At 46.0% G+C, this 17543-nt stretch overlaps 1 protein-coding gene across 1 annotated transcript in view; it reads left to right on the top strand.

Moving 5' to 3' along the window:
* Mok (MOK protein kinase) overlaps positions 1-17543 on the top strand; it is a 33956-nt gene that overhangs the window by 3294 nt on the left and 13119 nt on the right. Inside the window, exons 2-4 of the mRNA XM_021202433.2 lie at positions 4461-4575; positions 7232-7321; positions 9270-9340. Coding sequence (XP_021058092.1) covers positions 4461-4575; positions 7232-7321; positions 9270-9340 — 276 coding nt within the window. The remainder of the gene's footprint in view (positions 1-4460; positions 4576-7231; positions 7322-9269; positions 9341-17543) is intronic.

The raw sequence follows: 17543 nt of genomic DNA, 5'->3' as shown, positions 1-17543 counted from the left end.
ATGGTTGTGAGCCACCATGTGGTTGCTGGGATTTGAACTCAGGACCTCTGGAAGAGCAGTCAGTGCTCTTAACCACTGAGCCATCTCTCCAGCCCCGGTGTGAATTTTTAAAAAATATTTATTTATTATTATATCTAAGTACACTGTATCTGTCTTCAGACACAATAGAATAGGGTATCAGATCCCATTACAGATGGTTATGAGCCACCATGTGGTTGCTGGGATTTGAACTCAGGACCTTTGGAAGAACAGTAGGTGCTCTTAACCTGTGTGAATTTTTTTAATGGATTATTTAATCATACCTACAAAAACAGAAGCAAAATTATACATCCTAAAGGGTGTTTTGCCATGCTATCATTGGTTTTTTTATAAGAAGAGAACAAGTTTAGTCAGTGTGTTCTGAAAAGAGCAGCTGGATCAGCCATGGACCAGTTGTGAGCCGGCCATGGCAGACAGACCTCACTCTCACTGCAGTGAGGAGAAGGCCATCTGTCCTAAACGCCAGTGCTCCCATCCAGGCTGCATGGCACCTCAGCTCCTCCTCCTCTTCCTCCTCCATCTCATCCTCATGTGTGCATCATCTTCTGTGTTTATAAACAGACCCACCAATATCCACTTGTGAAAGAAAAACAAATGAAAGCGCCACTGGCTTTGTGCATTTTCAGTTGGTTTCAGGAGCCTCCATACCTGATGCATCTGGTCCTGTTTAGCATTCTTACAGTGTGTGTGTTTTCTGTGTGTGTACACACTTGGAATATACATTTTCATGGCTGCTGCAGGTTTGCCAGTGCCACAAATTTCTAGTCGGTTGCCTGGGTTAGTGGATGTGGTTTAGATGTAAATGGTTGTCAGCTTTTGAATAATTTTGTGTCTTTTTTTTCCCCACCATGTTTGGTAATTCAGGTCGCTGTTGCTCACTACAGGAAATAATTGATATGACATAGCCCTCTTTGTTGAAAGTCCTGGTCTGGTTTTAGTAGTGTGGTTTGAAACATTTAATCTCCCAAAGAGATTCAAATGGATGGAGTTCCTTTTTCCTGTAAATTCTAGCTGTACTAACAGTTAACATTCTTCAGCTCTTCTTACCCTACTGTGGAGCTGGGGTGCACTGATGGTATGACCTGCCCTACAACATGGGAAAGACAGTGTTCACACTTGCACACCACAGGTTCCTCATAAGCAAATTTTATCTCTACTTTTCAAGCGTTAATAGGTTCAAATTCCATAGACACAGATTTGATTAACCAAGAATGATTAGGATTTTAATTGGTGCAAATGGATTCCTCTCTTTTCCATGGTCCACCCCTCTCAGTCCTTGACGCTGGTGGTTTTCCTGGGTGGCTGATGATTCCTGTTAGTGTGGGACGGGGCTTGTATTACACATAGCTCAGCTCTGGTCCCCTTCCTGGCCCCGCCTGGGGCTTTCTGGGTAGCTGTGAAGTGAGTGACACAGAAGGGTCCTCTGAGGGAAAGGTGCTTCTCCTGGGGGTTTCATAGGGCTGCTTCTGCTTTTTCTCCTCGGACCTCTCATTCTTGTTTGATACCCCAGACATCATGGCTGCCAGCAGAGCCAGGGAGAAACAAATGACCCTTTATCTGCCTGCCCCAGCCATGGGTAGGGGATCCAGTTTGAGTTGTTGCTGGGTCAGTGGTCTGGAGCCAGCGAGGCACTGCCTCACTCTGAGTTTGTGTATTTAACTGTCTTAAAGTTCACAGTCGACTTTTTTTCCCCTCATGTTCAAAGCAAGCCTGCTTACCTTGCTTGTGATGAAATGCACTTTGGAGGTTATTGTGTCAGGGTTGCCCTCCTCTTGAAGCTGAGAGCTCCACAGCTGCCCACAGACGGCCTTTGTACACTGATCTCATCTTTAAGAATGTTCATCTCATCTTTAAGAATGTTCATTTTGAATTTATCTTCTGTTGGTGCTAAGCGCTAAGCCAGGAGGTTCCTTAATTTCTTAAAGGTCTTGAAATACACATCTGGGATTAAAGGCGTGCGCCACCCCGCCTGGCTCTTTACATACATTTGAGATAAATTCATACATTGTGAACATTAAACAACATAGAGAAGGGTAAGGAACAACATTAAATTTGCCTCTATTCCTACCTAGATTTGAATGTAAAGCATTAGGTTTTGCATTCAGTGTGTTCTTCTATGTTCAGATGTGTGCATTCTTCCTCCTGTGCACATGTGTGTGTGTGCATTGCTATTCTTTTATTTCACTTGGCACCATGTCTGCACATTTTCCTATATTTCTAATTATTAGTTGAAAGTACAGTTAGCAAAATATGTTTCATAATGTCTCCTTAATATTAGGGATGATCTTGATATAAGTTTCTAGTTTAGTCTTGCTATTGTGACATATGACAGCTGTATTTGTCTCTAAATGGTCATCTGCAGAGATGTCTCCTGGGAGTGGAGAACAGGAATTGCGGAAGCATAGACTCTTTCCAGAGCCTTTCTCCTACCTGTGCAAGTACTGTGTGATAACTGGAATGTTCACACAGAAATGAGTCAGCAGAATGCAGACGTTGCTCGCACCTCCCTGCCCCAGGAGCGGGGAGGATATCTGGGCACTGCTGCTGGCTGCTGCTCTGTTTTCCCCATCAGCTGCGGCATGCCCTATACTGAATACATATATTTGTTGGACATCTTAGCAGATGCCCCACCTTTTCCCAGGGGATCCAGCAGCCTCTTCTCCTGACAGACAGAACACCCATACATAGAACATAAAATTATTTAAATAGCCAGGCAGTGATGATACAGTTCTTTAATCCCAGTACTGGGGAGATACGGGCAGGTGGATGTGGATCTCTGAGTTTGAGGCCAGCCTGGTCTAGAGAGTGAGTTCCAGGACAGCCAGGGCTACACAGAGAAACCTTGCCACAAACATACAAACAAATGAATGAACAAAGAAACACCCAACTCCTCCCACCCCAAATTATTTAAAGCAAAAAGCAACAACAGTCAGAATTTCAAGCAAGGCCTGATGGTGCACATCTTACCTATTTGTTTATTTATTTGTTTATATTTTAAAGAAGAAATATATATATATATATATATATATATATATATATATATATATAGTAGAAGTCCTCAGACACACTGGAAGAGGGCATTGGATACCATTACAGATGGTTGTGAGCCACCATGTGGTTGCTGGGAATTGAACTCAGAACTTCTGGAAGAACAGTTGGTATTGTAAACTACTGAGCCATCTCTCCAGCCCAGATGGCACACATCTTGAATCCCAGCACTTGGGAGGCAGAAGAAAACAAATTTCTCTGAGTTTGAGGCTAGCCTGGTCCACATAGTGAGTTCCAGGACTACATAAAGAGGCATTGTCTCTGAAAACAAATAGAAAAAGAAGTTTGAAGAGGATGCAAGCTTGCATGCTGCAGTGATAAGCAAGCAGGTCTTCTTCAGGGCTGCACCCAGTCAAGGCTGCATTGTGTGGATGCAGCCTGGGTCTGATGGTCAAGGAGGCATAGTGCAGGCTTGCTTCCCTGAGGCTGTTTCTACACATGTCCTCGCCACGATGCCACTGTCCTCCTGGCTTCTTCCTCTGCTTCTCACTCACAGGCACTTCCTTGAAGCTCTGCCACTGGTAGTAACTTTTCTCCTACCATATTTGCTCACGTGTGGTTTGGTTTTGTCTTTTGTGGTACAAAAGATGGGACTCGGGGCCTCATATGCGTTAGGTCAGCACTCTCCACTGAGCCCTTTGCTGTTGTATCCAACCTGATTCTCCCTGTCACCATCCCTAGGCTGGTAGGCTGTGGACACTTGTTTCAGGACAGGTAGCAGTCACTGCAGTCAGGTCCTGCTTACCACGTCCAGAGCAGTGGGTGGGCAGCTGCTGGCAGCTTTGGTCACAGGCGTGGTTCATATAAAGCTTCACACTTGTTGCTAGTCAGGAAAGCCAAACTACTCTAGAGCGTTCAGGCAGGAAGGGGCACCATGCAGCAGATCAGAGGCTTACAAACGCTTGCCAGGGATAATTCAGTGCTGGGAGCAGCAACATCAGGGACAGCTGCTGGTAGCCTTCAGAAAATTAGGCCATCGAAAAGCTCAGGAAACTGCTGCAGATGGCCTGGAGGCTCTGTAGGAGCGAGGAGGGTGAATTTCAGAAGACTGCCCCCATACTGACATCTACCCAGGGCTGCAGCAGCCCTTGTCCCGTCCCTCCCACTCTGTCTAGAGCCATGTAGAGGCCTCGAACCTCTGGTTGGGATGAAGTGATGGCATTCCTCCTGCCCAGGGAGCCAGGCACTGCAGGAGCAGGGTGTGGTGCCTCCTTCGCTCCTGTCCAGGGAGCCAGCACAGCCCTGCTCTGGGGCTCAGATGAGCTAGGAGAACTGAGCCACAGAGTTGTTGTGAAATTACACAGAGAAAAAGTCTGTAGTGGGGAAGTAAATATGAAAGATATTCATAAATTAAACTTTATTTTTACCTATAGACTACAAAGCAATTGGCAAGATAGGAGAGGGGACGTTTTCTGAAGTTATGAAGATGCAGAGTCTGAGAGATGGGAATTACTATGCATGCAAACAAATGAAGCAGCACTTTGAAAGGTATGTGACCAGGCACATTCCAGACTGCGCAGACGCGGGTGAGTCAGGAAGGCATCTTAATGTTAGTGGGAAGACTGTAGCTACTTACTAGTGTAAGGTGTAAGCAGATGTCCTTGGACAGCTAAGACTGTGAGTTAATGTGCTTAGTTCACTGGGGTTTTCACAGTGTGTGTTGTAAAAGTGTATTATACTATGCTGGGTTTTTATAAGTCAAATCTGAAACTAGAGTTCCTTTAAATTTATTTATATGAATCAATTAATGTATTAGTATATTGGAAAAAATAATTTTCAGATAGGAATAGAGAAATGTATTCTCTGGGAGTGACCAGCTGCTGTTTGTGGAAAATTGAATTATATTCTAGAACTGTAGTTTCTGATGGGTGATGCTTCATTTTTATATAATTTTTTTATATTATTTGTTTTTATTTTGTGTGTGTAAGTGTGTTGCCTGCGTGTATGTCTGTGTACCATTTGCATGCAATGCCCATAGAGGCCAGAAGAGGACGTCCAGTCCCCTTGGAATTGGCACCAGGGACAATTGTTAGCTGCAATGTGGGTGCTGGGAATTGAACATGGTTCCTCTGGAAAGGAGAGTTGGCTCTCTTAACTGCTAAGGCATCTCTCCAGGTCCTGGGTGAAAGGTCTTATGCTGTGGCTTTGTCCACACAGCAGCCCCTTCCCGTCTTGGAGTTTTTCAACTTCTCGGAGAGTGTCACACCAAGGAGTCAGACACTTGTGTGATGTAATAATTACTGACCTCATTGTAATTAAGAAATCTTGCAATAAGAGGGTTTGAGCCCAATGGATTTGTTTTTATATTAAAGAAATTATGAAGAAAATTTGGTAACTCCCCCATAGTGAAACAGAATCTTTTCTTCTTTTGGGTATTTTACTGATATTATTTTATTTTTTTAGATTTATTCTATGGGTATGCGTGTTTGCCTGTGTACATGTATATGTACCACATGCACACCTGGTACCCACAGAGGTCAGAAGAGACCGTCAGATCTCCTGGAACTGGAGTTAGGAATAGTTGTGAATCACCATGTGGGTGCTGGAAACTGAACCCCAGTTCTCTGCAAGAGTAGCAAGTGCTCTTAACCATTTTTCCAGCCCCTGTTATTATTACTGTTGTTGTTGTTATTTTGTTTATGTGTGGGAGTGTTTTGCTTGTATGTATGTCTCCGTCCGTGTGTGCGTGATGCCTATGGAGGCCAGAAGAGGGCATCAGGTTTCCTGGAACTGGACGGTTGCTAACCTCCATTGCCCACCTCATCCTCTGACAACGTCCCTTTCCTATTAGGAAAATTCCATTCTGGAATAAACCAGAAGAGCACTAGCTTCTGGGAGCCAGAGTAGGCAGGTCAGAGAGCAAGCCCCGCGGGGACCTTTGCCTTGCTGCAGCTGCCACCTGATGCTGTTCCCAAAGTGTGTTCTTCTCACGTGTATTTATGTGGCCCGAGTGTATGTGTGTGTCACGTGTGGAGGGGCTCTTGGAGGCCAGAGGAGGTGTCAGATCCTCTGGAGCTGGAGTTACAGGTGGCTGTGAACTGGGTGCTAGGAATTGAACCCAGGTCCCTGCAAGAACAGCAAGTGCTCTTTTTTTTTTTTTTTTTGGTTTTTCGAGACAGGGTTTCTCTGTATAGCCCTGGCTGTCCTGGAACTCACAAGTGCTCTTAACTGTTGAGCCATGTATCCACTAATGTATTTTTAAATTGCTTTAAACATTTCTTTGTTCTGTTGCTATAAGAACTTCAGGAAAATATTACCACATTGGAAGATGGTATTTGAGCCAAATATCTGTTCCTGGGCTGTGTTCACTCCCATTTGATACCAGAATAGACCATCTCACACATTCTTTTAGGAGAGTTATGCTTTTGCATTGATAACCTTTACATGCTTGGGATAATTAGAAAAACAAAGAAAAAGAAGATAATAATTCTGTAATTGAATGGGTCTAAGTAGTGGTGGGCTCTGAAGCTGGGCCCCATGCTTGCCAGGCTGGCAGTCTACCAACTGAGCAGCATCCGCCAGCCCAAGAGTTGATAGCAAAGGAATTGATGAACACAGTCTATTCAAGAGAAAACAAAGAACCAAAAATCCACTTCAGCTAGGTGTAGTAGCACATGCCTTAATCCTAGCACTCGTGAGGCAGAGGCAGGAAGATCTCTGTGAGTTCTAGGGCAGCCTGGTCTACAGAGTGAATACCAGGCCATTCAAGGCTTCATAAGACCTGTCTCGGATGAATGAATGAATGAATGAATGAATGAATGAAAAGAAACAGTGAGATCTATGCTGGCTAGGATGCAGACAGAAGTGAGTGCTGATATATTGTTAGTGTGTTGCTGGGGCTGTGAATTGGTCTGGTCACTATGGAAATCAGTATGGTGGCTCCTCAAGCAGTTAAATAAATAAGTAATGAGCTAGCAATTAAATAAATAAATGAGCTGAGTGTGGTGGTGCACATCTTTAATCCCAGCAGTCAAGGGGGAAAAGGCATGTGGATCTCTGTGAGTTCGAGGCCAGCCTGGTTTACAAGTTCCAGAAATAAATGAGGTTTTACATGTTGATCATGGCAAATAAATATGATTTCATAACTCTGATTTTACAGTTGACTTAATTGTAAATTAGTTGTGCATTTTTGCCTACATCGTAGTATTGAGCAAGTGAACAGTCTTCGAGAGATCCAAGCACTGAGGCGCCTGAACCCACACCCCAACATCCTTGCGCTGCACGAAGTGGTTTTGTAAGTATATCTGAGCTTGGGAAGCTACCTGAAGTAGACACCTTGGTACTAAAGATTACAGTTCTGTTTACCATGGTTACTTGCTTTGTAGCCGAGAGAGTGACAGTTACACTTCGTCTTATGTAAATTTTTATTTGGGAAAATTGTGTCTCATTCCTAAGATGAAAATGCCTTCATTTTGGTGTGCATGCACTTGGGAAGCCTGTGCCATTCCAGGCTGGGCTCCTGCAGCTCAGTCAGGTCTCCATGAATTGTGAATGATGTGAATGACTTTCTCGTGAAAGCACACCCCCTCTGACTGTAACTGATGTGGCTTGATGACATTTTCCACTCATGTTCATAGAATAGTTTGTATAAAGTTTACTCATCAATCAAGAAGGCAGAGGGAGCATGGCCACAGCCCTGGGCCAACGCTGCTGCTTTTTAACAAACACTTACTAACAGTGTGCTTCTCAGCTTTTTGCGTTGGGAAGCCAGGCTGCAGGACCAGCCATTCTATGGGTTGGTGCAGCTTTGGTACTCTGAGAAAGTGTCCCTAGGTGCAGAAGCCATGCTACAGCTTTCAGGGAGCCTAGCCTACTATCAGACTCTTGGAGGAACTCATCTGCCCTCTGAGTGTAGCAGATGTCAGTCATGAGAGAGCAGAGCCGGGCGTGGTGGCGCACGCCTTTAATCCTACCACTTGGGAGGCAGAGGCAGGAGGATTTCTGAGTTCGAGGCCAGCCTGGTCTACAGAGTGAGTTCCAGGACAGCCAGGGCTACACAGAGAAATACTGTCTTGAAAAAAACAAAAACAACAACAACAACAACAAAAATCAAAACGACAGGTCTGGCCATAGCTGTGTGGCCTCTTGGCCTGCAGTGTTCTTGGAAGTCAGCTCAGCATTCACTGATCACAGCACAGCATCAAGGTCTCTGAGCCCAGGACAGACTGCCTAGGCAGAGGGAGGCCAGGAAGACAGACAGAACAGCACAGAGCAATGTAGTTCCCGTGCCTAGGGTCTAAGTAAGAGCGGGAAAAGCTTGTGGCAGTCTACAGACTCTGACCCACTCAGTGTCAGACCTGAACGTCACAGAATGAAGACACTTGTCTTTCTTTTTTTTTTTTTTTTTTTTTTTTTTTTTTTTTTTTTTTTTTTTTTTTTTTTTTTTTTTTTTTTTTTTTTTTTTTTTTTTTTTTTTAGATTTATTTATTTATTATATGTAAGTACACTGTAGCTGTCTTTGGACACACCAGAAGAGGGAGTCAGATCTCCTTACGGATGGTTGTGAGCCACCATGTGGTTGCTGGGATTTGAACTACGGACCTTCAGAAGAGCCGTCGGGTGCTCTTACCTGCTGAGCCATCTCACCAGCCCGACACTTGTCTTTCTTTTCTCCTGTTTTTATTGTAAGTTATCCCAATTATACTACAGTAACATAAGTCATTCAAAACTAAACATGTTGCTGGGTGTGATGGTACTGGCCTTTGATCCCAGCACTTGGGAGGCAGAGGCAGGTAGATCTCCATGAGTTCAAGACTCTGACTTTGAGGCCAGCCTGATGTACATAGTGAGTTCCAGGCTAGCCAGAGCTACACAATGGAGAGGCCCTGTCTCCAAAAGCCAAGCTAAGCATGCCTCAGCTCACTGCCTGTTGTCCTGCGTAACCAGCCCCAAGCTCTTTCCTTGTTTCTGCTGGTAATTAGTGTCCTATTCTCACGAAATACCCTTTTCAAGGTGTTTTTAGAGCTCTTCTTTAGAATTTTAATAGTATTTTGGATCAATTTCAGCCTAAATGTTGATTTGAACTTAAAACCTATATGCTGTTTTAATAATTTCATGGCCCAAATGGTCTCTTGTGGGAATACCTTATTTACCAGAAATGTGTACAAATGCCTATTAAGAGCTTTGATTATGTTTTCCAATTAAGACAAGAAAAAGTATTTAAAACCTGCTTTCTTCTGCAGTGACAGAAAATCTGGTTCTCTTGCACTAATATGTGAACTTATGGACATGAATATTTATGAGCTAATACGAGGTAGGTGAGTGTTTTGGAAGGTAATCTGAGATGATCAAGTAACAAATGCCCGTGGTTGTACATGTCTTGTAGTCACTGCAGTGCAGAGTGACTCTAGGCCTCTAGGGACAGGGAAGTGTGCAGTACAAAGCTGCCACCCTTGGGCCCAGAAGGCATTACTCTCACAATGTCTTAGGGGTGACTGGAGCCACAAGCCTTTTCGGAGGCCCTGTGGTTTAGCTGAGGTAAGCCCTCTGCACAGGACTGCACTCTGAGGGTACTTCATGTCACTGCTCCCTGCTTTCCTCTGCACTTTGTATTTTTATCTATCTATCTATCTATCTATCTATTTATTTATTTATTTATTTTTGGTTTTTTCGAGACAGGGTCTCTCTGTATAGCCCTGGCTGTCCTGGAACTCACTTTGTACACCAGGCTGGCCTCGAACTCAGAAATCCGCCTGCCTCTGCCTCCTGAGTGCTGGGATAAAAGGTGTGCGCCACAACCACCTGGCTTCCTCTGCATTTTCTTCTGTGCATCCAAGAAGCCCAAGCTCTCCCTTGGCTCTCATGAGAAGGATCCTCCCTCTTCCCATTTGGAGCCAGAACTAGCTTATATTTCAGGATGTTCTGTTCCTTTCCTCTGAACACAAAGCACTGTTCAGGAAAGCTCACTTGCCTGAGATGACCTGTGACAGCCTTGGATGCTTGCAGAGGGACCTGAGGGGTCAGGAGGCAGAGCTTTGGCCTTTATTGAGCAGTTGTCCCCGAGAGTCTGACTTTGAGGTTCTCTTAGATGTAATTGATGGAATGCAACTAAGAAAGCAATAGAGGGGGTATTCTGTCATAGATTACATGGTACCAGAAGACACAGGAAAAACTGAACCAAGCAGAACAGCAGCCAGGCCTGGTGAGACACCTGCAATCCAGGCTTCTCGAGAGAATGACAAAACCTGCCAAGACCGAAGATGAGGGCTAAGTTGTAAGCCTCTGTCTCAAAGTGTTTAAAACAAAAGGCCTGAGGATGTTAGCTCAGTGGTAGAATGCTTGCCTGGCATGTGAAAGGCCTGTGACCAATCCCTAGTACTGAAAAATTTAAATAAGAGACTGAAAGAAGTGAAAAAGGAAGAAACAATTGTAGAGTCATGTGACACCATCTTACTTGTGGTGGCACTGGTGAACCCATCAGAGATGATGTAAGTCATCACCTCGCACAACTGAGGCCGGACTAAATATTGTGGCCAGTGCTTTGCCGCCTAGCAGCACCCACTGTCAGCAGTTTTCATTTCAGTGAATCTGTAGGCCGAGTGTGGCAGCTCATACCTGCAGTCCCAGGATACAGGTGGCTGAGGCAGGGCTAATCTACAGAGCAAGTCCTTCGCTACATAGACCACAGAGCAAGTCCTTAGCTACAGCACAGACCACAGGGCAAGTCCTTAGCTACAGCACAGACCACAGGGCAAGTCCTTAGCTACAGCACAGACCACAGGGCNTACAGCACAGACCACAGGGCAAGTCCTTAGCTACAGCACAGACCACAGGGCAAGTCCTTAGCTACAGCACAGACCACAGGGCAAGTCCTTAGCTATGTAATGATATTCTATCTCAAACCAAACATAAACAAAGTAGCCTGCACAGTCATGTCCTTTGGTTATTTAGCAGCAATTCTTTTTGTACCTGAAGGGTATATCCTTGATATTAGAAACCTTATTTTGCTTCCCAGAGTGTGATATTTATACTTTATACTCAAGGAGAAATGTCTGTGTTGCTGTGTTTAGACATTTGAGAAAGCTTGGTTTAGAAAGTAGTATCTTTAATTTCCAATAGCTAGGAAGTGTATAATTGAAGAAAGTGAAGCATTTATTTCTGTATCTACCTACAGAGACTGTGTAAGACACACGGTTAGTTCAGCAGACAGTCATTGTTGACAGTTACCCAGGCACATCTCTGCCTGCTCTGCAGTGTGCAAAAGGCAGTTTATTCTCAACGTGGTCAAGGATGATGGATACCCAAGTCTTCAAATCTGTTGATAGGACCTAGGGCTATTCTGGGACCGGAGGGTAGGATGAAGGGTTAGGGTAGAGCAATTAGAGGTCTCTTTACAGGTAATTAAATGTCACAGCTTTCTGGGACACAGGTTCAGAAATGAGGTCATCATATGAGCTGAAGGTCAAGCGAAGAGGCAGTGATTTTAACAAAGTGGTCTCCAAAAAGTAAAGTAGGCAACTGTTATTACCACAGTCCACTTGTCAAAGGAGTTATGTACAGCAAAATAGTAGGGGAAAATAGTATTTCATTAGTCTGCAGTACCTCCAAAGTGATTTTTTTTTTTTTTGGCTTTTCGAGACAGGGTTTCTCTGTATAGCCCTGGCTGTCCTGGAACTCACTTTGTACACCAGGCTGGCCTCGAACTCAGAAATCCGCCTGCCTCTGCCTCCCGAGTGCTGGGATTAAAGGCGTGTGCCACCACGCCCGGCTCAAAGTGGATGATTTTTGAAGCCAACCAAAAGCAGGTAACCAAGAGGTTGAGGTTCAGAGGTGAGGGAGGGCAAGCAAGGGTGTTGTTTCGTGTGTGTGTGTGTGTGTGTGTGTGTGTGTGTGTGTGTGTGTGTGTGTGAAAGAGCCCAGTGGTATTCACAGGCTGGTTGGGCCCAGAGTTGGGGTTCTGGATGCTGCTGGTAGTTCTAGTCTCTCTCCCCTCCTCTCTCCTCCTTCCCCTCTCTGCCTCTTTTCTCCCTCTCTCCCTCTCACTTCTACCCCCTTTCTTTTCCCCCTCCCCCTTACCCCCTCCAATGTTCCCTCTCTTAGTGTTTTTCAAGACAGAGCTTCTCTGTATAGCCCTGGCCGTCCTGGAACTGGCTAGATCAGGCTGGCCTCGAACTCACAGAGATTTACCTGTCTTGGCCTCCCGAGCACTAGATGCTAGGATTAAAGGCATGGGCTACACACTTTGTCCTGGCAAGTTGCTTCTAAACTCTGAGGGATATGGATTTACAGTAATAAGCCCTTTTCTGTAAATGCCTAATAGAGGGTTGTGGCTTTAATTTGAATGTTGAGTGTTTTTCACAGGCCAGGGGCTCTTTTGTATGCACTGAATCTAAGTTGTTGCCAGCCATAGCAGGCACCCCAGATGTTAGAGTCAGGATAGAACAGCTGGCAGCATGTATAAGGCATTTATTATTGGAATACATAGCATGACCCAGAGTTAGTAATAAAGATTTATTTATATTATGTATGTGAGTACTGTATACAGATGGTTGTGAGCCACCATGTGGATGCTGAGAATTGAACTAAGGACCTCTGGAAGAGCTGCCAGTGATCCCAACTTCTGAGCCATCACTCTAGCTCTCAGGTGCTGGTTTTTGTTTGTTTGTTTTTGTTTTGTTTTGTATTTCCAGACAAGGTTTGTCTGTGTAGCCCAGGCTGTCCTGGAACTTACTCTGTAGACCAGGCTGGCCTCGAACTCAGAAATCCGCCTGCCTCTGCCTCCCAAGTGCTGGGATTAAAGGCGCGCACCACCACTGCCTGGCTTCAGGTGCTGTTCTTAATATTTATAGAAATGTATTATCTACCCAGTGTCCCCGACTCTGAGGCCTGATGCTCATATCTCTCTTTAAAAATGAGGAAATCAGAGTCCAGAGAAAGAAGCAACATGCCCAAGGCTATCCACCTTACGTGGTAGAAGTCACTGGAGCTAAGCCTGGCTCGAGTCTGAGACCCCAAGCATGTGCAAGTACTGGCCCTGTCCATGTCCTCTCCACAGATGAGCTAACTGAGGACAGAAGGAGAGGTAGTAATCCAGGGTAAAGCTCTTCAGGTAGGACAGAGCCACACTGATCTCAGGTCTGTGAACCCTTCACTCTACCCCCTGGCATGACTAGGGCTTTCTGTGAGTACCTCTCTCCAGACTGTTCGTTCTTTTTTCTTTTTGGTTTCTCTGTGTAGCCCTGGCTGTCCTGGAACTCACTTTGTAGGCCAGGCTGGCCTCGAACTCAGAAATCTGCCTGCCTCTGCCTCCCGGGTGCTGGGACTAAAGGCATGAGCCACCACTGCCCAGCCCAGACTGTTCTTACAATGGTGATGCAGACTTACTAAGAGTTCTCGGTCACTAAAGCTTTCGCTTCAAATAGAGGTCACATGACTTGAATAACTTCTTCCTCTGCCCATTAGAGCACATAGTAGTCCTGTCACACACTAAAGAACAAACATGGAGCTGAGGGCCACATCATGCTAGCTTTAGTGAGTAGCCACTCACGTGTACCATGTGTGAGGTCTGGGGTGGGCACGAATCTGAGAAGGTGGAGGCTCGGCATCGTAGGTGTGGTTTTTGACATTCAAGATGCATGTAGTCTCTTACAGAAATAGCTAGAAGAAAGGGTCCTGTGACTGTTTGTCCTTTGTCCAGCAGGTGTCGGGGAAGGCAGGGCTGATGGGAACTGGAGACTCCAGGTTTCCCTGGATCTGTGGCAGAGTCAGATAAAGGCATCATAGGTCCTGCCTTGGCTGTTGTACAGGTGGTAATACAGAGGATACAGGGAGGCCCTGGGTGGAGACGCAGAGGAAGGCAGGCAGGTCTCTGGGAAGCAGAGCCAAGGACACTGCTTGCTGAGGCTGCACCCCTGGCTGCAAAGTCATTGCTCCTAACCTGTCCCCTCCCTCCTTTTTTTTTTTTTTTGGTTTTCCAAGACAGGGTTTCTCTGTGTAGCCCTGGCTGTCTTGGAACTCATTCTGTAGAGCAGGCTGTCCTAGAACTCAGAAATCCGCCTGCCTCTGCCTCCCAAGTGCTGGGTTTAAAGGTGTGCGCCACCACGCCCGGCCCCTCCCTCCTTTGAATGCTTAGTTTCCTGAACTCTGAGACCCTCCAGTGGCAACAGCCTGTGTTTACCTTATTTCAAGATGAAGAGGCTGGCTCAGAACACAATTTAGAAAACTAGCTGCCCTTGGTTAGTGGCAGGGCTGTGTCACTTTAGGGTTGTAGCTCTCAGGGGCTGTGTGGGTGAATCAGGCATCCTAAAAGCAGTCCATGCTATTGGGAGAATGAAAGAAGGTAAGAGAAACCAGCCAGAGTCGTCTTGACTGAGGTCATATTGCATCCATTGCCTGCATGAAGCAGAGCTGTAGTGCACACGCTGCTGTACCAAGTGAGCGACATTTCATCAGGTGGTCCCTGAGGACCAACAAGGATGTTGCCAGTTCAGATCCAGTACTTAGCACATTTAATTCTACCTTTATTAAGAGGATCCTTCAGTTTCCCTGTATCACTACTGTACATATGTATGAAGGAAAACTATTGGCTATGTTTTTTTATTGGAACACTTTTTTTTGTGCTAGGTAGTGGTGGCTCACACCTTTGATCCCAGCACTCAGAAGGCAGAGGCAGGCAGATCTCTGTGAGCTTGAGGCCAGCCTGGTCTACAGAGCCAGTTCTAGTACAGCCAGGGCTATACAGAGAAACCTTGTATCAATACTACCCCCAAACACACATACACAACTCAAAAACTACTTTGCATTTTAAATTATTTTTTCCTCTGTGTGTGTGTGTGCCCGTGTGTGTGTGCCCGTGTGTGTGTGTGTGTGTGTGTGTGTGTGTGTGTGTGTACACATGAGCCACGTGTATGCAGGTTGGCCAGAAGAGGGCATCTGATCCCTGGAGTGGACCTGACGTTTCAGACTGTTGTGAGCGCCTGCCCTGTGTGCTGGGAACTGAACTCTGGTCCTCTGTTAACCACTGCACCAATTCTCCAGCTCCCCGGCTGTTTTTGTTATAACATTCCTGGTAGTTTACTTTTGAATGTCTGACGCAGAATGACTGACATCTTTGTTTCCCTGACTGTCAGATTCTGTCATTCAGAATGTGTGTGAGGTAATACTTGTCACTGGAGTATTTCTTTCTGAAATGATGATACCATCCTACTAGGGGTTTTGTGTTTTTTTTAATGGACCTGTATTAAGTTATACATAATGATGGGTTTCATCTGACATTTTCATCCATGTCTATAACATGTTTTGATCTTATCTGCCCCCTCTACCATCTTTGTCCCTCCCCTGCTAATCCCATTCCTGTTCCCAACTAACCTAACCCTCTTCCTCTTTCATATCTTTTAAGAAAGTATTTGGTTTTGCCTTATGTGTGTGAGTGTTTGCTTGCATGCATGTGTATGTATCATGGATGAGCTTATTTCTTTCTGTGTGTGAGACCCAGTGAGCTTAGGGTTGCTCGTAGGAGCACGGGTGAGGGGCTGTCTATGGGAGCATGGGCCCTTACCAGAAGATCTGCCACTGAGGAAAATGTCTCCAGAAACTGCCTGTAGGTCCTGAGGGAGGGGTAGGGCCCCGTGTGATCCATTTCCCTCTGTTACAGAATGTTGATGGGCTAGCCTGTGGAAGCTTGTGCAGGTGATCACAGCTGCTGCAGGTTCAGCAGTGCAGCGCACATCAGGCCTGGAAGACAGTGCTCCAGGCACTTTACCACACCCTCTGGCTCCTCCCCACCCTCACCCCCAACCTTCCTGCAGTATCCCCTGAGCCTCAGAGGTTTAGTTTTTGTGTCTGGTTCCAGCAGTTGCAGCTGTGTATCCTCAGAACTTCACCAGTTGGGAGTTTGTAGCCCTCCTGTTGGTTAGGAGTCCTGGAGAGTGTGGCTCAGATCTCCAAGGTTATGATACCAGCATGTGCTCAGCTATGTGCTTCTGATGTCCTCGTGGGGAGCTTGGAGTTTCTGTCTCTGGTGTAAAGTGTGGAGATTCGTGCCCACCCACGTCTCCATCTCCAGCCCTGTCACCCAGTTTACAGTGTAGTAAGAGTTGGTGAGCAGTTAGCATCCCAGAATGCAGTGCGCTTCTGCCTTGCATCTATCCAGTGAGCAGAATGCAGTGCGCTTCTGCCTTGCATCTCAATCCAGTGAGCAAGCCCTGTCTGAGAGGTGAAGAAATTGAATTTCAAACAAAAATGAAACGTTTCCATTTTCAGTTGCCTTAGACAATGGACTTTGAAAGCGCAGAACTAGAAGGCATCTGTCCTTGGGTTTGCCATGGCTGATAAGCGATAGCTGCCCAAAGTCATTCAGACTGTTCTTCTCCCCTCTGGTTACTAGCTCTGCTCTCATAGCTCTCTGGCTTTTCCTTCAGAGCCTTTTGTGAGACACGGTGTTCCTTGGATCACACAGAAGCATGCCTGTATACACGCATGAAGTGGGCATGACCTTTGGGCCTCCAATATGGAGGACCATTTGGCTGTGCTGTGCTGAGACCAGCATGTGACCAGAAAGTCAGACTTTGCTGGGATACAGTGCTGGGTGGGCTGTCTTAGTGCAGGCCAGTTCTCTTTCCCATGCCCTGACTCACAGTGTGGGTCTGTCCCTGCTTGCTTTAGACATTTTACATTAGTGAGGTTCTGTGTGACTTTCCTTGTGACTGTGCTCACTGAGAATTTACGTGCAGAAGACTCCAGTTATACAGATGAGGGAAGTGGCTTTGCCATTTGCCATTTGGCCAGCAGACAACAGGTTCTCAAGTGGTTACTAAGTGCCCTTCTTTTCTTTTTGTTTGTTCTAGACTGTTTGAAAAGAAGAAACTGGTAGGAACCAGACATGCACTGGGCCTGGAGTATTGGGATCTGTTGGGGATGGCTGGGATTGGGATCTGTTGGGGATGGCTGGGATTGGGATCTGGTGGGGATGGCTGGGCATTGAGCCCATCCCTCTTCCAGAATGTGGACGCTCATTGTCTAGATGCCTGCCTTTGCACTGTTCTGCTGGTGCCTAGCTCTCATGAGACACCCTCCTAGGGACAGACAGGGAAGAGAGCTGGCCAGAGTCACCTGGGCTTCGGTGAAGAAGACCAAGTGCGCGAGGAGGGGTGACAGCTGATCAGAGCTCATGCAGGAGCCCAGGGAAGAAATCAGATTCCTGGACCCTGTGCCATGCTTAGGACTTACCAGACCTGAGGGTGGGCCTTAGCATCCACTTCCTAACAGACCACCAGATGTTACGGTGCATAGCAGAGACTTCCTACCAATTCACTCTTGAGGTCAGGTGAGATGATAATGCCAGGATCTGGATGTGGGCCAGGCCTGGTGAGATGGTCAGACAGCTAAAGGTGCTTTTTGCCAAACCTGTGGACCTATGTGTGGGAGCTTTTCAAGTTGTCCTCTGACCTCCACATACACTTGTGGCATATGTGCTCGCTCTTGCTCTCTCTCTCTCTCTCTCTCTCTCTCTCTCTCTC

The sequence above is a fragment of the Mus pahari genome, chromosome 7, assembly GCF_900095145.1.
Source record: "Mus pahari chromosome 7, PAHARI_EIJ_v1.1, whole genome shotgun sequence".
In the NCBI taxonomy this organism is placed as follows: Eukaryota; Metazoa; Chordata; class Mammalia; order Rodentia; family Muridae; genus Mus; species Mus pahari.
This window is presented reverse-complemented; position numbering and strand designations above follow the sequence as displayed.